This window comes from Globicephala melas, chromosome 4, assembly GCF_963455315.2.
Source record: "Globicephala melas chromosome 4, mGloMel1.2, whole genome shotgun sequence".
NCBI lineage: Eukaryota > Metazoa > Chordata > Mammalia > Artiodactyla > Delphinidae > Globicephala > Globicephala melas.
In genome coordinates this window covers 61,871,424-61,892,852 of record NC_083317.1, presented here as the reverse complement: position 1 = coordinate 61,892,852, position 21,429 = coordinate 61,871,424, and the positions used below count along the sequence as shown (strand labels likewise).

Below are 21,429 nucleotides of genomic sequence, written 5' to 3'. Positions count from 1 at the left end.
TGGAGAACTGTACAAAAATGTACAGGCAGCTCTGAGTCCACAAAAAACAAGGCAGCCCTGGAGATCTGGTAGAGGTAGCGGGTAAGAAAATTACAAAAAGTGTGAGAAAGGACAATAAAATCATGGGTGCCAGAGCCAGACTGGTTGTGTCATATCTTACTTACTGCTGGTTCATTGCACAGCTGAAGGAATTCATGTATCCAAGTGCAGCTAGATGTTAGCATTATTTTAGAAACTGCCATTCACTTTGCACTGAATAAAATTTTAAAAAAATGCATTTCTTTATCATTGAACATATGTGAATTTCAATGAAAAAGTATTACCTATTTAATCAGATTTTAAAATTAGAAGTGTTGGGTGTGGCATATTCATTTTACATTTTTTTTTTTACAATGGAAACCCTGAGGATTACTTTGAATAATGAATTTTGCTAATGTCCTGAAAGAAGGGTATCTAAATTATGTTTTTCACTCAGCATTTTAGAAGGTATTATTCTAATAAACAATTAATTTTGGAACTGGCAACACCTAATAATAGTGTGGTGTCCGAAAGATTAGTGACTTATATTTTGAAATATTTTGATAAATTACTTGGCATGGTAAGTAAGGCTTATATTTACGTTTCCCAGAAAATATTGCTCTGGCCAAATGGGTAGCACTATATAGGGTAATTCTGAAAACCAAAATGACGTATGCATTTTATATTATTTAGCAAATGGTATTGGGGAAATTGACTAAAAACATATGGGGGAAAATTTAGTTACAGTTCACACCATAAGTAAATCCCATATGATGTAAAGAGTTCACTTTTTAAAAAATGAAACAGACCATTAAAAGGAAAATAAAAGAAATAGAGATAAGCATTTAACTGATCTTATGTTATAAAAAGACCTACTATGCCCAGAAGCAATAGAAGAAATCACAAAAGAAAGATAAATTAAAAAATTAAGACTTCGGGCTTCCCTGGTGGTCCAGTGGTTAGGGCCCCATGCTTCCACTGGAAGGGGGCATGGGTTTCATTCCTGGTCGGGGAACTGAGATCCCGCATGCTGCATCGCATGGCCAAAAACAAAACAAAAAAAAGACACCTACAAAACAAATATGGTCATAAAATTAAGAATAAATTGGGGAAATTGTAAATAACAAAAGGTCAATTCCTTATGGTATAAGGACCTGTCATTAGTTGATAAGCAAAACAAAATAATCCAGACAAACTGGAGAAGTCACTGAAACTGAATAGGCTGAAAACTTTAAATAAATGGTTCATGGCATAAAATTTAGGAAAATATAATAAGTCACATTAATATCCTTTGAGTAAAAATTGTTAGGAAATACTCCAGAAAGAGAAAACCAAAACAAACTAACAAACAAAAACTACCCAGACTACTGTGATGACCCAAGAATTGAACATAAATCAATATTACAGTGATTTTGATAAACAACTTATGTTTGCTGATGCAAATAAGGTTATCATGTTAAACAGTATTTCCTAAGTAGTCATCCTTACTGAGAATTAAAATAGAGTAACAAATACTATTTGGAACCACTTTTGCAAAAGTGAGTGTAATAGAGAGGAAGAGCTAAGTTTGGGAAATCTGTAAGCCTTTGGTTTTGGTACTAGCTCTATAATTCCTTAGCTAATGTGATTTTTACCCATTTATCCCTTGTGTCCACATCTGTAAAATGGCAGTAATCATAATAAAAATACTTTTTACTTCCCAGAATCTTTATAAAAATTTTATGAGTAACAGAAAAAAACACTTTGATTTGCCTATTTAATATCATGTTATCAGTGATGGTATAAATGTAGACTGCATGAATTACTATAGGAAACTAGGAAGGAACTATTTAGAAAAGAAAAAAAGAAGTTAAAACCCTGAAAAGTCTGTAATTGAGGAAGTTGGACACCAAGTTCATCTTGGTTTCTAAAATATATGAACATTTTTCTGCCCCATGGTCAATTTTTTTTTTTTTTTTGAACTGTCTGTTTTGGAGATTAACACCTTGTTGGTGGCATTATTGTATTGCATTTACTTTTTTTTTTTTTTACATGTTTATTGGAGTATAATTGCTTTACAATGGTGTGTTAGTTTCTCCTTTATAACAAAGTGAATCAGTTATACATATACATATGTTCCCATATCTCTTCCCTCTTGTGTCTCCCTCCCTCCCACCCTCCCTATCCCACCCCTCTAGGTGGTCACAAAGCACTGAGCTGATCTCCCTGTGCTATGCGGCTACTTCTCACTAGCTATCTATTTTACGTTTGGTAGTGTACATATGTCCATGCCTTCTCTCACTTTATCACAGCTTACCCTTCCCCCTTTCACTATCCTGAAGTCCATTCTCTAGTAGGTCTGTGACTTTATTCCTGTCTTACCCCTAGGTTCGTCAGCACATTTTTTTCCCCTTAAATTCCATATATATGTGTTAACTTGTGGTATTTGTCTTTCTCTTTCTGACTTACTTCACTCTGTATGACAGACTCTAGGTCCATCCACCTCATTACAAATAGCTCAATTTCGTTTCTTTTTATGGCTGAGTAATATTCCATTGTATATATGTGCCACATCTTCTTTATCCATTCATCCGATGATGGGCACTTAGGTTGTTTCCATCTCCGGGCTATTGTAAATAGAGCTGCAATGAACATTTTGGTACATGACTCTTTTTGAATTATGGTTTTCTCAGGGTATATTCCCAGTAGTGGGATTGCTGGGTCATATGGTAGTTCTATTTTTCATTTTTTAAGGAACCTCCATACTGTTCTCCATAGTGGCTGAACCAATTCACATTCCCACCAGCAGTGCAAGAGTGGTTCCCTTTTCTTCACACCCTCTCCAGCATTTACTGTTTGTAGATTTTTTGATGATGGCCATTCTGACTGGTGTGAGATGATGTCTCATTGTAGTTTTGATTTGCATTTCTCTAATGATTAATGATGTTGAGCATTCTTTCATGTGTTTGTTGGCAGTCTGTATATCTTCTTTGGAGAAATGTCTATTTAGGTCTTCTGCCCATTTTTGGATCGGGTTTTTTTTTGCTATTGACCTGCATGAGCTGCTTATAAATTTTGGAGATTAATCCTTTGTCAGTTGCTTCATTTGCAAATATTTTCTCCCATTCTGAGGGTTGTCTTTCGGTCTTGTTTATGGTTTCCTTTGCTGCGCAAAAGCTTTGAAGTTTCATTAGGTCCCATTTGTTTATATTTGTTCTTATTTCCATTGCTCTAGGAGGTGGGTCAAAAAGGATCTTGCTGTGATGTATGTCATAGAGTGTTCTGCCTATGTTTTCCTCTAAGAGTTTGATAGTTTCTGGCCTTACATTTAGGTCTTTAATCCATTTTGAGCTTATTTTTGTGTATGGTGTTAGGGAGTGTTCTAATCTCATACTTTTACATGTACCTATCCAGGTTTCCCAGCACCACTTATTGAAGAGGCTGTCCTTTCTCCACTGTACATTCTTCCCTCTTTTATCAAAGATAAGGTGACCATATGTGTGTGGGTTCATCTCTGGGCTTTCTATCCTGTTCCATTAATCTATATTTCTGTTTTTGTGCCAGTACCATACTGTCTTGATTACTGTAGCTTTGTAGTATAGTCTGAAGTCAGGGAGCCTGATTCCTCCAGCTCTGTTTTTCGTTCTCAAGATTGCTTTGGCTATTCAGGGTCTTTTGTGTTTCCATACAAATTGTGAGATTTTTTGTTCTAGTTCTGTGAAAAATGCCAGTGGTAGTTTCATAGGGATTGCATTGAATCTGTAGATGGCTTTGGGTAGTAGAGGCATTTTCACAATTCTTGGATTGGATTCTTCCAATCCAAGAACATGGTATATCTCTCCATCTATTTGTATCATCTTTAATTTCTTTCATCAGTGTCTTATAATTTTCTGCATACAGGTCTTTTGTCTCCTTAGATAGGTTTATTCCTAGATATTTTATTCTTTTTGTTGCAGTGGTAAATGGGAGTGTTTTCTTGATTTCACTTTCAGATTTTTCATCATTAGTGTATAGGAATGCCAGAGACTTCTGTGCATTCATTTTGTACCCTGCTACTTTGCCAGATTCATTGATTAGCTCTAGTAGTTTTCTGGTAGCATCTTTAGGATTCTCTATGTATAGTATCATGTCATCTGCAAAGAGTGACAGCTTTACTTCTTCTTTCCTGATTTGGATTCCTTTTATTTCCTTTACTTCTCTGATTGCTGTGGCTAAAACTTCCAAAACTATGTTGAATAAGAGTGGTGAGAGTGGGCAACCTTGTCTTGTTCCTGATCTTAGTGGAAATGCTTTCAGTTTTTCACCATTGAGGACGATGTTAGCTGTGGGTTTGTCATATATGGCCTTTATTATGTTGAGGAAAGTTCCCTCTATGCCTACTTTCCGCCGGGTTTTTATCATAAATGGGTGTTGAATTTTGTCAAAAGTTTTCTCTGCATCTATTGAGATGATCATATGGTTTCTCTCCTTCAGTTTGTTAATATGGAGTATCATGTTGATTGATTTGCATATATTGAAGAATCCTTGCATTCCTGGAATAAAGCCCACTTGATCATGGTGTATGATCTTTTTAGTGTGCTGTTGGATTCTGTTTGCTAGTATTTTGTTGAGGATTTTTGCATCTATATTCATCAGTGATATTGGCCTTTAGTTTTCTTTCTTTGTGACATCCTTGTCTGGTTTTGGTATCAGGGTGATGGTGGCCTCGTAGAATGAGTTTGGGAGTGTTCCTCCCTCTGCTATATTTTGGAAGAGTTTGAGAAGGATAGGTGTTAGCTCTTCTGTAAATGTTTGATAGAATTCGCCTGTGAAGCCATCTGGTCCTGGGCTTTTGTTTGTTGGAAGATTTTTAATCACAGTTTCAATTTCAGTGCTTGTGATTGGTCTGTTCATCTTTTCTATTTCTTCCTGATTCAATCTTGGCAGGTTGTGCATTTCTATGAATTTGTTCATTTCCTCCAGGTTGTCCATTTTATTGGCATAGAGTTGCTTGTAGTAATCTCTCATGATCTTTTGTATTTCTGCAGTGTCAGTTGTTACTTCTCCTGTTTTATTTCTAATTCTATTGAGTTGAGTCTTCTCCCTTTTTTTCTTGATGAGTCTGGCTAATGGTTTATCTATTTTGTTTATCTTCTCAAAGAACCAGCTTTTAGTTTTATTGATCTTTGCTATTGTTTCCTTCATTTCTTTTTCATTTATCTGATTTTTATGATTTCTTTCCTTCTGCTAACTCTGGGGTTTTTGTGTTCTTCTTTCTCTAATTGCTTTAGGTGCAAGGTTAGGTTGTTTATTCGAGGTGTTTCCTGTTTCTTAAGGTAGGATTGTATTGCTATAAACTTCCCTCTTAGAACTGCTTTTGCTGCATCCCGTAGGTTTTGGGTCATCGTGTCTCCATTGTCATTTGTTTCTAGGTATTTTTTGATTTCCTCTTTGATTTCTTCAGTGGTCACTTCGTTATTAGGTAGTGTATTGTTTAGCCTCCATGTGTTTGTATTTTTTACAGATCTTTTCCTGTAATTGATATCTAGTCTCATAGCGTTGTGGTCGGAAAAGATACTTGATACAATTTCAATTTTCTTAAATTTACCAAGGCTTGATTTGTGACCCAAGATATGATCTATCCTGGAGAATGTTCCATGAGCACTTGAGAAAAATGTGTATTTTGTTGTTTTTGGATGGAATGTCCTATAAATATCAATTAAGTCCATCTTGTTTAATGTATCATTTAACGCTTGTGTTTCCTTATTTATTTTCATTTTGGATGATCTGTCCATTGGTGAAAGTGGGGTGTTGAAGTCCCCTACTATGAATGATTTACTGTTGATTTCCCCTTTTATGGCTCTTAGTATTTGCCTTATGTATTGAGGTGCTCCTATGTTGGGTGCATAAGTATTTACAATTGTTATATCTTCTTCTTGGATCGAACCCTTGATCATTATGTAGTGTCCTTCTTTGTCTCTTCTAATAGTCTTTATTTTAAAGTCTATTTTGTCTGATATGAGAATTGCTACTCCAGCTTTCTTTTGGTTTCCATTTGCATGGAATATCATTTTCCATCCCCTTACATTCAGTCTGTATGTGTCTCTAGGTCTGAAGTGGGTCTCTTGTAGACAGCATATATAAGGGTCTTGTTTTTGTATCCATTCAGCTAATCTGTGTCTTTTGGTGGGAGCATTTAGTCCATTTACATTTAAGGTAATTATCCGTATGTATGTTCCTATTCCCATTTTCTTAATTGTTTTGGGTTCGTTATTGTAGGTCTTTTCCTTCTCTTGTGTTTCTTCCCTAGAGAAGTTCCTTTAGCATTCGTTGTAAAGCTGGTTTGGTGTTGCTGAACTCTCTCAGCTTTTGCTTGTCGGTAAAGGTTTTAATTTCGCCATCAAATCTGAATGAGACCCTTGCTGGGTAGAGTAATCTTGGTTGTAGGTTTTTCTCCTTCATCACTTTAAATATGTCCTTCCAGTCCCTTCTGGCTTGCAGAGTTTCTTCTGAAAGATCAGCTGTTAACCTTATGGGGATTCCCTTGTGTGTTATTTGTTGTTGTTCCCTTACTGCTTTTAATATGTTTTCTTTGTATTTAATTTTTGACAGTTTGATTAATATGCGTCTTGGCATATTTCTTTGGATTTATCCTGTATGGGACTCTCTGTGCTGCCTGGAATTGATTAACTATTTCCTTTCCCATATTAGGGAAGTTTTCAACTATAATTTCTTCAAATATTTTCTCAGTTCCTTTCTTTTTCTCTTCTTTTTCTGGAACCCCTGTAATTCGAATGTTGGTGAACTTAATGTTGTCCCAGAGGTCTCTGAGACTGTCCTCAGTTCTTTGCATTCTGTTTTCTTTATTCTGCTCTGCAGTAGTTATTTCCACTATTTTATCTTCCAGGTCACTTATCCATTCTTCTGCCTCAGTTATTCTGCTATTGATCCCATCTAGGGTCTTTTTCATTTCATTTATTTTGTTGTTCATCGTTGTTTGTTTCATCTTTAGTTCTTCTAGGTCCTTGTTAAATGTTTATTGCATTTTGTCTATTCTATTTCCAAGATTTTGGATCAACCTTACTATCATTATTCTGAATTCTTTTTCAGGTAGACTGCCTATTTCCTCTTCATTTGTTAGGTCTGGTGGGTTTTTATCTTTCTCCTTCATCTGCTGTGTGTTTTTCTGTCTTCTCATTTTGCTTATCTTACTGTGATTGGGGTCTCCTTTTTGCAAGCTGCAGGTTCGTAGTTCCCGTTGTTTTTGGTGTGTCTCCCCAGTGGCTAAGTTTCGTTCAGTGGGTTGTGTAGGCTTCCTGGTGGAGGGGACTAGTGCCTGTGTTCTGGTGGATGAGGCTGGATCTTGTCTTTCTGGTGGGCAGGTCCACGTCTGGTGGTGTGTTTTGTGGTGCCTGTGGACTTATTATGATTTTAAGCAGCCTCTCTGCTAATGGGTGGGGTTGTGTTCCTGTCTTGCTAGTTGTTTGGCATAGGGTGTCCAACACTGTAGCTTGCTGGTCGTTGAGTGAAGCTGGGTGCTGGTGTTGAGATGGAGATCTCTGGGAGATTTTCACCGTTTGATATTATGTGGAGCTGGGAGGTGTCTTGTGGACCAGTGTCCTGAAGTTGGCTCTCCCACCTCAGAGGCACAGCACTGACTCCTGGCTGCAGCATCAAAAGCCTTTCATCCACACGGCTCAGAATAAAAGGGAGAAAGGAAGGAAGGAATGAAGGAAGGAAGGAAGGAAAGAAGGGAGGGAGGGAGGGAGGAAGGAAGGAAGGAAAGAGAAAAGAAGATAAAGTAAAATAAAATAAAGTAAGATAAAATAAAATAAAGTTATTAAAATAAAAAATAATTATTAAGAACAAAAAGAAATTTTTTTAAAGAAAAAAAAAAAAAAAACCGGACAGATAGAACCCTAGGACAAATGGTGGAAGCAATGTTATACAACCATTGTAAAGCAATTATACCTCAATAAAGATGTTAAGAACAACAACAAAAAAGCTATACAGACAAAATCTCACACAGAAGCATACACATACACACTCACAAAAAGAGGAAAAGGGGAAAAAAATCATAAATCTTGCTCTCAAAGTCCACCTCCTCAATTTGGGATGATTCGTTGTCTATTCAGGTATTCCACAGATGCAGGGTACATCAAGTTGATTGTGGAGATTTAATCCACTGCTTCTGAGGCTGCTGGGAGAGATTTCCTTTTCTCTTCTTTGTTCTCACAGCTCCCAAGGCTCAGCTTTGGATTTGGCCCCGCCTCTGTGTGTAGGTCGCCGGAAGGCATCTGTTCTTTGCTCAGACAGGACGGGGTTAAAGGAGCCGCTGCTTCGGGGGCTCTGGCTCACTCAGGCCGGGAGGGGTGGGAGGGAGGGGCACGGAGTGCGGAGCGGGCCTGCGGCGGCAGTGGCCGGCGTGACGTTGCACCAGCGTGAGGCGCGCCGTGCATTCTCCCGGGAGAGTTGTCTGTGGATCCCGGGACCCTGGCAGTGGCAGGCTGCACAGGGTCCCCGGAAGGGGGTGTGGATAGTGACCTGTCCTCACACACAGGCTTCTTGGTGGCGGCAGCAGCAGCCTTAGCGTCTCATGCCCGTCTCTGGCGTCCGCGCTTTTAGCCGCGGCTCGCGCCAGTCTCTGGAGCTCCTTTAAGCAGCGCCCTTAATCCCCTTTCATCGCGCACCAGGAAACAAAGAGGGAATAAAAAGTCTCTTGCCTCTTCGGCAGGTCCAGACTTTTCCCTGGACTCCCTCCCGGCTAGCTGTGGCACACTAACCCCCTGCAGGCTGTGTTCATGCCGCCAACCCCAGTCCTCTCCCTGCGCTCCGACCGAAGCCGGAGCCTCAGCTCGCAGCCCCGCCCCACCCGGTGAGTGAGCAGACAAGCCTCTCGGGCTAGTGAGTGCCGGTTGGCACTGATCTTCTGTGCGGGAATCTCCCCGCTTTGTCCTCCGCAACCTTGTTGCTGTGCTCTCCTCCGCGGCTCCGAAGCTTTCCCCCTGCACCACTCACAGTCTCCGCCCACGAAGGGGCTGCCTAGTGTGTGGAAACGTTTCCTCCTTCACAGCTCCCTCCCACTGGTGCGGGTCCCGTCCCTATTCTTTTGTCTCAGTTTATTCTTTTCTCTTTTGCTCTACCCAGGTACGTGGGGAGAGTCTTGCCTTTTGGGAGGTCTGAGGTCTTCTGCCAGCGTTCAGTAGGTGTTCTGTAGGAGTTGTTCCACGTGTAGATGTATTTCTGTTGTATCTGTGGGGAGGAAGGTGATCGTGTCTTATTCTTTCACCATCTTCCCCTCGTCCTCAATTTTTTTTAATTGAGTCAAAGTTGATAGTGAAATAGATGACTAGATGGGTACCTAAAGAAATATTGATAAAAATGTTTTACTGGTTCAGAATAAAAGCTTGCTCCTTTGTGACAAAAATTTAATGAGATGACTTCTTTGAGCTCAGAAAAGAGTTGGAGAGAAAAATTTCATTCATTTCTTTTTTCAAACACACTGACTGAGCACCTACCATATTCCAAGTACCGTGCTCTGTTAAGATTCAGTGGACAAAGGCCTTCCTGTCTGCGTCTTTCAGTTTAGTGACTGGCATAGGTAAATAATCCAGCAATTATGGTTCAGTGCTGTGTGGAGAAACACAGGGTACAGTGTGAGAACACAGGAGGGGCACCCAATATGGAATCAGGAGTGGGCTTGGGGGTAGGTGGGGGATGACAGGACAGTCTTCCTGGAAAAAGTGAGAAAACAAGCTGACAAGTTGAGACCTGATGGAGGAAATGGAAGAGTCACGTGAAGAGTTGAAAGACGACATTCCATGTAGAAAAAAATAGAATGTTAAATGCCTGGGAGTAAACAAAGACAGTATATTACAGGAATCAAAAGTTGTTTGATCTGACTGGTTGACGCAACGCAAAGGGAATAGGAAATAAGGCAGGAGAGAGAAGCAGGGGCTAACCATGAATGACCTATTAAGCCATATTAAGAAGTTTTTATTTTGAGGGCAATGAGATTAATCAGAGGATACCATATTCATATTTGCCATTTAGGGGGAAAATTCTGATTGCAGTATGGTGAATGAATGACAGTGAGCTTGGAGAGAAGAAGACTAGAGGCAAAGAAACTAGTTGTAATGCTTTTGCGGTAATTCAGGCAAAAAAAATAAAAAGAAATGTCGATGGTTGGAACAAGGCTAGCAGGAATAGGAATTGAGAGAGGAATTGAGAGTGATAAATGAATCTGAGAGATATTTAAAAGTCATAAGCCGTAGAATTTGGGGATCCATTTTATATGGGGGCAGTAAAGGAGAGAGAGCCGTCGAGGGAGATAAACTTCTTTTTTGGTTTGGGCAACTGTTTTCATGGGGACACCATTACTGAGAAAGTGATCACAAGATTACAGGTTCTCTGTGGGAAGGAAGACGATGACCCCTGAGTATGTTGAATCCTGGATTTCTGTGAGACATTCAGTGGAGACGTAGAATAGTTTGTTCATTGAAAGTGCAGATATAAAGGTCATGAGAAAAATATGGGCTGAAGTTACTGATTTGGGAGTCATCAATAGCATGACATTAGCTTCTGAAGCTCAAGAGTAGATGAGTAGTGAGTGATCACAGTGAATAATATTTAAAAAGAAGACAGTGATCAAACCTTCAGATGTTTAAGGAAGGGGACAAGATAAGACCAAAAGTTAAATTTGGAAGGTTGGCCAGAAGGGTAAGAGGAAAAGCAGTTGAGTTTGTGACCTAGAAACTAAGGAAAGGAAGAATGAGGTTCCGGTCAACAAAGTCAGCTACTTCAGTGAAAAATAGGAATAATAACAAAAATTTTCATTGGACCTGAAAACAGTATGGTTCAAACAAATTGGTGAGCCTCTTGAGAGCAGTTTCTTTGGAGGTTAATGAGAGAATGCAGATTGCACTGAAGGTTGGAGTGTGAATGGGAAGTGAAGACATGGTATAGAACAATTCCTTCAAAAATTTGGAGTTAGAGAAGTTAAAAGTAAATAAGAAGGTAAGACGGGATTTGGGGAGGGATTTCTTTCTAGAGCAAAAAGGCTACATCATATATAAATGCTTATGGCAAGAAGCTGATACAAAGTACAATAAAGTAGGAAGATAAATGATGGAGTGAAACTACTGGTTAGTGACCCAGAGGAAGGTGGGATACAATGTCAACATGATTGCATTTCTAACTGTTCAACACAAACACTCTGTGTATCTCCAGTGTCTGAGATTCAGGACCTGAATATACTGTCCTTAATTAGGAGAAAGAATATAGTTTGGTGGCTAAAGCATAGCCCTGTAGCTAATTATTCTAGATTTTATTCCCAATTTTATTACTACCTGTCTATGTAATATTGAGCAAGTGACCTTACTTGTGTCCATGTAAAATCAAAGTCCTTAGTACATATATATTCCTCCTATAAAGGAGAGGCAATATGAGTAAATTTTATCATAAATAATAACTCTCTCAGATCTTGGCCATTGGAGATTTTTTTTCTATTTTGTAAATTTACATGTTTATATATTAGGGATATGGAATCTTTCCCCCTCCACTTTTTTTTTTTTTTTAAATCAGAACACATCTGTGTTTCTTTTCTCTACTCTACGTCTGGTCTTGGAGTTCAGAATAAACTTTGAATTGAGTGACGTGAGCTTTTATAATTACTATATAGCTTCCTGTTACAGTTCTTAGATTGTTGAGGGAGGTACCTAGGATGTCCAAGTCTTGTTCTCAAACACCATCATAGGTTGTATTGTAGGTGTTTTTGGACATGTTCAGAACCATGGCTTACTCGACTGGGAATTAAAAACTGTTAATATTAAACAGTAGAACAATTGTACATTCAGGAGCTCTGGGTTCTAAGCCTAGCCATATTTCGTGATGTGATCACCCTTGATAAGCCATTATTCCACTCTGTGCCTCATATTCTTCCCTATTAAATGGATATAACCTTTCAGGTCCTCATTGTGAAAGTCTGGGAGGGTATACTGTAAGTCTGTATGAATATGAGAAAACTACTCTGAACCCAAAGGGGAAACAAACTCTACAAATAGAAGTTGCTAAGTGACAGGAATCAACTACATTCTATTTCTGCCATTGGGTTTGATTTGGAATCACTGGTTCCTACCCAGAGGCCATATCAGATGTCACTGTGAGAAGAATGCCAAGGTCAAGAGGATCCTCCTCCCACTTCCTCCTTGTGACACTCTGACCTGGTCAGCTGCCCAGGTACCATCAATAACTGCTAACAGGGATCTGCAGGGATAATACAGTTGTCAGGTAGCTGCCTCTACAAGCAGAAAATGTTCCTGTTTTATTTGTCATTGCACAGAGTCTATAATGGGCAGGAAGAGTGAGAAAAAATAAGAGTTTTTTTATTATTGAAATACTTCATGCTCTCTTGTCTTCCTCCCTCCCCTGACACATAGTTTTTCAGAGACAGCATAAGCAGCTAAGAGTTAAAAAAAAGGAAAATCACAGTCAAAGCATAAACTCTGCAATTTGTAATCAGTGCATAACCTCTGTGATGAAATTTGTAAGTAATTCACTTTCCACTTAAGCCCACCAGTGTGAGATCTAATGTTGCCACCCAGAACACTAATGAAGGAAGTCAGACGGCAGTGCAGCTAGCCCTTGGGGACTCATTTCTCATATCACGGAGAAGTAATTTCTGTCATTTTTGGCCATCTGGTAGCCTGGATTGTGAAGATGAAGATTCATTCAAGTAGGGCTTAAGAGCTTGGGCCCTGGAGTCTTTTCAGATTCAAATCTGTTTTCTGTTTCTCACCTAGCCTATAACTATAACTTAGTTTTCCACCCATAAATAAAATCCTCATAGGGTATTATTTCCTTATTATAAGGAGTTATTGAGATAATACAATACTTATAAAGTAATCTACATAAGGTCTTATGTATAATAAATGCTTAAAGTTAGCTATTATTAAAATGTTAGTAGTAGTGGTGGTAATAGTATTAGGAGTAATAGTAGTATTTTTATAAAGTCTACCTGTCTGTGACATAGGCCTTATTAATTCCATTTTTAAGCTCTAAGGTACATCATCAGGCCATGTCACACACCAAGATGATATTTAGAGGTTTTCTCTTGTAGTGATTAACCAAGTGTTTCCTTTTGTGGCTAGATTATAAGCAACAAGGTATTACGGCATCTTTAAGACACAACTCTGCAATCCGACATTAAATAGCACTGCTTTTCTTTTCCTGACATTTGGAGTAAATAGTGGGCTATAATCATTTTATACACATAAGAACATAAATGTCGGTAATATTTAGTGATAAGAAATTTATTCTTAATGCGTATAACTGTGCATGTTCTCTAATAACCAAATAAGATCCATTGTAATCAGAAAAGAGCTAAGACATTTTCATTATGTTACTCTGCATACTTCCTACAACACTTGACCATAGTGGAGAGATTCTCACCTTATAGTAAGAACCACGCTTTTCATCTGCTCACTAAGTCTGTAAGGATGTCCAAAAGCACCCAGACTTCTTAATACAAAAATTCAAATGGTTTAAGTCAGAAAAGCACTTCGCTTGAATTTGCCACTTCCTGTTGCATGGACCAGTACTGGAAACCTGCTTTTACTGACATGCTTACATATTCCGTTTGCTTTTGTCTTTACAGTTCCACCAAAGATCTCCAACATTTCCTCGGATGTCACTGTGAATGAGGGCAGCAACGTGACCCTGGTCTGCATGGCCAATGGCCGTCCTGAACCTGTTATCACCTGGAGACACCTTACACCAACTGGTAAGTAACCTACCAGTCCCCCAGATGTCATACGCTATTTAGAATATTCTCATGTTTCTGTGATTCCATTGGATCCAAAAGGCAAGCATGTATATTGTTATTAAAACACTATTACAGTAGTGACATAGGACTTGTTTAGGGTCATCTCTGGTCTTGGCTAATGTATCCATCTCTATAAAGTCTACAACCATGGGGGGGAAAATATATATATTTTTTTGATGATTTATATATGATATATTTCATTTCCAATAGAACACTTCCTCAAGGCAACAAATGTAGAAGCATTAAATGCATTAAATGACTTAGTATTATGTCTGAAATATATGCCAGGTTGGTGCCTGAATGCCTTGGAGCAATATTTTGTGTGGATTAAATTTCCATAGCTCTTTGTATATTTTTTTGTTTTGCTTCGCTTTTAAATATAGTTTCCTTATATGTAGCACCTTGTGATGAAATCTTTTAGGGATAATACACAATTGTTTGTGACTTCTAATATCCTATCCTTAGCATCTGGCTCTGTGGAGGGGCACCAGGCATGGACTAAACTTCATGAGCTCGTTATGGATCCCCAGCTATGGATGCTAATTCAGTAAAAGTCAGAAAATCATTTCTCAGGAAAGTCTTCTGCATTCTCCCCTCCTCCTCCCACTATAACTGGGTTCTGAGGTTCTGCTGCCTTTTGAGCTTCATTTAAATACTTTACCAAATTATTTAGTATTAACTGCATGCATCCTCCCCTACTCGACAGATGAAATTTTCTTATATGCAAAACCATGCCTTTGCGAATGACAGTATTTGTAGAATGGGGCCTGCTATTTCGTTTTTCCAGAAAGAGGAACTATGGATCAATTATTCTTATAAAATGTCATTTATTTGGGTAGCTAACCCCCAACATTTAACTGATTTATATCTGATATTCTTTTAAAGTTTTCTCGTATAAAATCTAGACATCTTGTTTATAACATATTAATTCTGAAATGAACACCATGAAAAATTGTTGTGCAAAGCTAGATAGGCAATGGGAGCTATCCCGAGATACTTCTAAAAGGCCAGGCCAGGGTAGTGTTTGGTTGTAGCATCTTTAAATATTTTGTATTTTGTGGTGTGAGAATATGGGCCTCCCTTTCATATTAGCCCTCAAATTAATTTATCAGGTGAAGTTTAGACTAACCTATGGAATGGTCTTTTATTTAGGTAGCTATTCTTATTAGAGGCTTCTATTTTCTTTAGACAATGTCACTCAAAACCCATTCTATTGTTAATGCATACAGCTTGTCATTTATTGATAATATATAAAAGCAATAAATGAAGCACTTATTTTGGGGGATCAAACTCATATCCTCTCATTCCCATCTTAAACCTCACATGGAAAAAAATACATATGCAGGCTTATCTGAAGTGTGAATATCAGGTAATATATTATCTAGATATGATATACATTTCCCCTGGATTAAATTAAACCTCCAGAGCACATTCTCCTTGAATGGAATGATATTAACCCTCAATACCACAACACCTAGACCTTTCCCATGTAGAAGTGCTTTTACTAAATGACTATTTGGTATAAAAGTTTTGGGCACATATTTAAGGATGTTACAAAACAGGGGTCCCGAACCACTGGGCCGCAGACTGCGACTGGTCCGCGGCCTGTTAGGAACCAGCCCACACGGCGGGAGGTGAGTGGTGGGCGAGTGAGCGAAGTTTCATTTGCTGCTCCCCATTGCTCACGTTACCATCTGAACCCTTGTCCCTACTCTCCCCCACCCCCCGCCCAGTCTGTGGAAAAATTGTCTTCCATGAAACTGCTCCCTGGTGCCAGAAAGGTTGGGGACCACTGTTATAAAAGATATCCTCTAAAATCATTGCATTTTCTGCAATGTTGTTTTTGAGAGATGGTTAATTGTACGACATGGTTTCCTCCGAAATGACACTTTGAGAAAGCTCCTCTTTGTTTTCAATGTTTCTACTGACCTTTCTCTAAGCAATGGTTTGTTTTTTAAAATGAACCCAGTGAGTTTTTACAAATAATCATGAGTCCTTCATCGTATTGACTGTTACCAAACTTAGAGCCAAATTTATGACTGGTCTGTGAAAGAATAGAGGAAATCATATATAAATTACACATTAATGAAGTGGATTTTAAATAAACTATGTGGAATTTTATGATATCAAATCCGTATACAGACACACTCTTGCTTTCATCTTGTTTTCTTACCATTATTTTCATATTGTCTCACCTTTTGTAATTAATTTAAATCTTTATATACATATATTACTTATAATCTCAATTTTTTATGGAATAAGTGGAGATAAAAGAATGGAAGAAGGAAGGAAGATAGATTATATTCAAGTTATAATCAAGAAATGAACTGCATTAATAAAAATACTTTATTCTTTTGGTGTACTATTGACTAGTAAACAGTTTTGGGTTTTTTATTTTCAGGGAAAAATGCTATTGGTGATCTGAACCTAAAGATATATTCTTTTTTATCCCCTCAGTTTAGTAAAGTAATGAGATCAAACCGGAGTTTCTTTTTTATCCCCTCAGTTTAGTAAAGTAATGAGATCAAACCGGAGTTTCAAGGCCTTCTCAGGCTTGTTCTAGGAGTTTAGATCTTCATAGCTAACTCTAGTAGACTTTTTCACGATAGTAAACATATGGTTTGAACCCTGAATAACCTGGTTATCCATGATGTTTCAAGTTATCAAAAGACCAAAGGACAAGCTAGATCTTTCACAATAAAGGCGGCATTTACATACAGTCAGAGAACACTAGGGACTTCAAAATCAACTAGAAAACTTGGTGTACACACAGGGATTCCCAATAGTCAGCCTAGGGATCAGAAAACTAGTCCCTGGGCCAAATCCAACCTGCCTCACATTTTTACCACCTGCAAGCTTAGAGCAATTTTTAAATGGTTAGAAAAAAATCAAAAGAATTCTATTATTTAACATGCAAAAAAAAAATGACATTCAAATTTCAGTGCCCATAAATAAACTTTTAATGAAACAAAACCATGCTTATTCAGTTACACATTGTCTATGGATTTTTTTTTTTTTTAATAAAACGGCAGAGTTTAGTTGCAACAGATATGGCTTAGCCCCTAAAGCCTAAAATATTTTCTACCTGGCCCTTTACAGAATAGTTTACAGACCCCTGCTCAAGAGTATGGCTTGGGGCATAGGTCAAGGATTTTCTGCACTCATCTGTGACTCCATGGGGCTTTGGGGATATCCCCCATTAAATTCCTAAAGACATCTCAAGGGAAAGAACTTTATTCTTCTATAATCCTCTATCTAGACCCTCTCTATGGGTCAAATTCTATTCTGGCGCATACAAAACTAGTTCCCTGCTGCATTCACAGACTCAAGGGCAGACTCCAATTCTGTCTACAACAGGTATTAATTCCCAAGCCTACTCTTTCATCTCTTTCACATCTGACCTAAATAACCACCTGATCATAATCATATTCCTGAGGACAGGAGAGAGAATCTGCCTTTACTGCTATACAGGAAACCAGGATTTTTTGTTTTATGTGTGTTTTTTATTCTTTTCAAAATTTGGAAACAGGGCGTGATCCTTTTCAGCCTATAATGCTAAGCCTTTCATGGAGACACCCAATGAAGAGGCTCTGCTCCCTGTGTGACAGCAAAGCTACTGCAACCCTTAGCCATATGAGCAAAAAACCCCAGCTAGCTTTGTTCAATTATTAATTGTGCCTTCAACAGTACAGAGTGTGACTGCCTTGCAGAAGAAATGTACCTGTAATTAGCTCGACCTCACAGGGACTTTGAGCCCTGAAACCAGGAAGATTTCATGCAGGTTTCACAAGTACCTGATTACCTGTCATTTGATAACACAAGGGGGAGAAAGGAAAGTAGGTGCAAGGTATATTTTTATGAGAAGAATATTTATTACCTCTTAATTCAGTTTTTTAAAAAAAATTTTCATTGGGTCATTTTGTTTCTCTTTCTTTTCACACCTGAAATTTCTTTTTTAAGTATACTGCGAGTGTTTTTAGAGAGGGAAGTTAGAAGAATGGTGAATTTTTTATATATATAAAATCAAAACATATACCTGACATAGATGGAGGAGAAGAGATTGCTGCATTCCATGGTTGCCTCTCTTGTATTTCTGATTTCTTAATTTTTCTCTCCTCTTCAGTTTTTCTATATAAGCAAAATGATGTGTCATGTATGTGGTTGTTAAATGTGACCTATTTTCTCCCTTAATTAAGTTAGACTTTCATAATCCTGTAACTCCCAGAGGGCAATTGCACCGTAACATGTATTTTCTATGGAGTGTTTGATCTCCCTTCTGTGAGCAATGCTGCTCCCATCTTCATTTAACTTTGTTTCTTCTCACATTCCAAAGAAAGCCCCTTTCTCAAGTGTGCCTCATGTGGTGTCAGGATTGTTCATGGTTAGAGTTTCTGTGCATTTCATTTCTACAAAGGTTTTTACATCCTCAGTGACTTTCTATACCTGAAACGCTCAACAGGCACACTGAGAACTGAGCCCCTTAGCCTGAGAACAACTTAGCAGGCACTGTACAATTCTCTTGTCCAAGCCAGAAGCCAGATTGGACATCAACAACCCGTATAGAAAGCTCACGTAAGAAATATTTTCTATTAAAAAAACCACACACACACTAACTTGAAAAGATACATGCACCGCAGTATTCATAGCAACATTATTTATAATTACTAAGATATGGAATCAACCTAAGTGGCCATCGAGAGATGAATGGATAAAGAAGATGTGGCATAAATATACAATGCAATACTACTCAGACATGGTCCCTGCACAGATGGAACTTATAGCTCAACAAGAAAGCAGAGTATTAAACTAATACTTGCATGAATAACTACTTAATTAGATTTATACAGTATAAAGGAAAACTGTAGCTTTCAATAAGACCATAAAACAAGGCCATATAGCAAAATCTGCAAGGCAAGCAAAGCTGCCCTCTGGGGAGCTTATGCTGAGACTTCAAGGATGAATAGAACCAGGCCAAGAAAACAGGGGAGGGAAAATATCCTAGGCAGAGAAAGAGTATACATAATAATGCATTGAAGAATCCAGGCCAGCATCTTTATGTGACACCATGATGTTAGTATTTGGTTACTTTTTTTTTTTAGATTATTTTAATAGATTTAAAAAAAAAATTTATAGATTTTTTTTAAAAAATATTTATTTTATTTATTTATTTTTGGCTGCATTGGGTCTTTGTTGCTGAGCATGGGCTTTCTCTAGTTGCGGCAAGCGGGGGCTACTCTTCGTTGCAGTGCGTGAGCTTCTCATTGCGGTGGCTTCTCTTGTTGCGGAGCACCGGCTCTAGGTACGCGGGCTTCAGTAGTTGTGGCTCGCAGGCTCTAGAGCGCAGGCTCAGTAGTGGTGGCTCACGGGTTTAGTTGCTCCGCGGCATGTGGGATCTTCCTGGTCCAGGGCTTGAACCCGTGTCCCCTGCATCGGCAGGTGGGTTCTTAACCACTGCGCCACCAGGGAAGCTCCTCTTTTACTTTTTAATATTCTTGGTTTCCCTTCTCAGAGAACAGAAAAATAAAGAAAAATCTTGCTCTATTTTCTTTTCAGAACCTTACTTGTATGTTGGTTTTAAATATACAATGTAGTGTATACCAGTGTAGCAGGTATATAGACAGTTATTTTTGTGTGTGAATATGTTAAATTTAGGTCAGGAACATATTCTTTTCCCATGCATATAATTCCATAATAGCCTAATCAAGTAAATACAAACTCTTTTTCAGTAATAACCTTGTCATTAAATCAAATGGGTAATTTAGAAAATGAAGACTACAGAATTTAACTGCATGATTGCTGGCCTCCAAACCTTAAAAATCCTTAAGAGACTAACAATAACTGACACTGACAATCTTTAAGTCATGGGAGGATTTCCACAACCAGATGTGCTGGCCGTTTTGATGAGTGTTGTACAGATGCCCTTGTACCACCAGCACCTCACTCTTGCTCCTCCCAGATGTGTCATCAGATCCCCAGAAAACTCTTCCTGAAGAGAAATGAACCATCCTAGATTTGTCCTTGGGGAGCTAGCTTGGATTTGAGCGCTTCAGGACATTTTGGAAGCTTGCGTGGAATTGGGGGGAGTGGTGGCAATAGCTTAATCACAAACTTTGCACGTGGCCTAGGAGAACAGAAATAGTGTCCGCATCTCTCAGCGTCTCATGACTTCAAATATTTTTTCCGTTATTCCAAATAGTCTGTGTTTTCTAATTTTAAAATAGGTCTAAAGATAAATCTTTGCCAAAGGTTATCATGAGAATTAAAAGCGAACATGTAGGTGAAGTCCTTAGCACAGTGTTAGCTATTGTTGATATTCTTATTTTCAGTATCTGTTTTAATTATTTTTTATCCCTATGTCAGATTTCCATAGTGAAAGTTTGGGGGTGACTGATAATTTTATTGAAAACAACCTCCATGCCATCTTCATTCATTCTAACACAGCAACCAGGGAGACTTTTTAAATGCTCTCACCAAGGCTAGTCTTAAAATGTCACATCTTATATTGTGTCACATTTCAATATACTCACTTGAGGTGTTCATCTTTCAAAAGGGCATGAGAAAAACATCTTGTTAGGGAGAAATTTTCTGGTGTGACTTACTTGTGTGTCCATGCTTCTTCTCCTAGAGGACAGTTTTCCCAGAGTCTGGCTATGTAACAGCTAATACTTTATTAACTGTAGCTGTAGAGAGCCCTATAGGTTGTAAATTACAATGATATTTTTAAAATAAAATTTGTGTACAGTGATACCAAAAAATGACCAACAATTTCTCCAGTTTTCCAGTTGGACCTCTTGCTACTAGGTATTTACCCCTACTACAAAAATACTGTTTCTAAATTTTAAAATGGTTGAGTTAATTTTCCTGCTTGATTTCCCAATTTCCTATTGTCTTTGGGATAAAGTTCAAACTAAGCATGGCAGAACCCTTCATTCAACCTATTTTCCTATCCCTAAACCCCTAATCATTCAACTTTAGGCAGTAGGTAGATTATACTACTTATATTTCAAGAATATGCCTTGTCCACTTACTTTGGGGCCTTCACACATCCTGGTTTTCTTCTTGAAGCATGATTTCATATCTCACCAATATCATCATTTTGCCAGTATAACTTTTTCTTTTGAGGCCTTCAAGACAACACTCCCTACAGGAAGCCATATAATAGAAGTAGTAAAATTGCATTTTAATTATGTGCAATCTCTAGATTATAAGATCCATAAAAGTACAGAAACTTATATGTCCTACTTATGTGTATATTCTTAGCATGTTGCTTGACATATAAGTGCTGAATCAATCAATCAACCATGAGTTGTTCAATTAAGGGCTTTATAAAAATAGTATTGTTGAGAAATAACTTACATCAGGAAGTGGAAACTAAATACACATTGACAAGTAATTAAAGCACGAATGAATAGAAAGCAAACTGCAAATGACACAATAAGAATTATATAACTAAGGCTATCCAACGAATAGTTTCATTAATCTCTTACTGAGAAGGTTTCAGAAATTTCAGGAAAGCTCTCCAGGTCCTGTTCAGATCTGTTTCTTCTTTGTTGCCCTGATGTGCTGGTTTCCTTCTGTGGGACTTTCATCATTATCCACTGGGCTACAGAGAATTCTCTGAAATCTTCATA

The 21,429-nt window shown here is 38.1% G+C and overlaps 1 protein-coding gene across 3 annotated transcripts in view; it reads left to right on the top strand.

The window, feature by feature from the left end:
• Positions 1-21,429, top strand: part of LSAMP (limbic system associated membrane protein) — a 650,386-nt gene that overhangs the window by 414,026 nt on the left and 214,931 nt on the right. For all 3 annotated transcript variants that reach the window (XM_060298097.1, XM_060298096.1, XM_030857094.2), the window contains exon 3: positions 13,631-13,756. In XM_060298097.1, the coding sequence (XP_060154080.1) occupies positions 13,631-13,756 (126 nt within the window). The remainder of the gene's footprint in view (positions 1-13,630; positions 13,757-21,429) is intronic.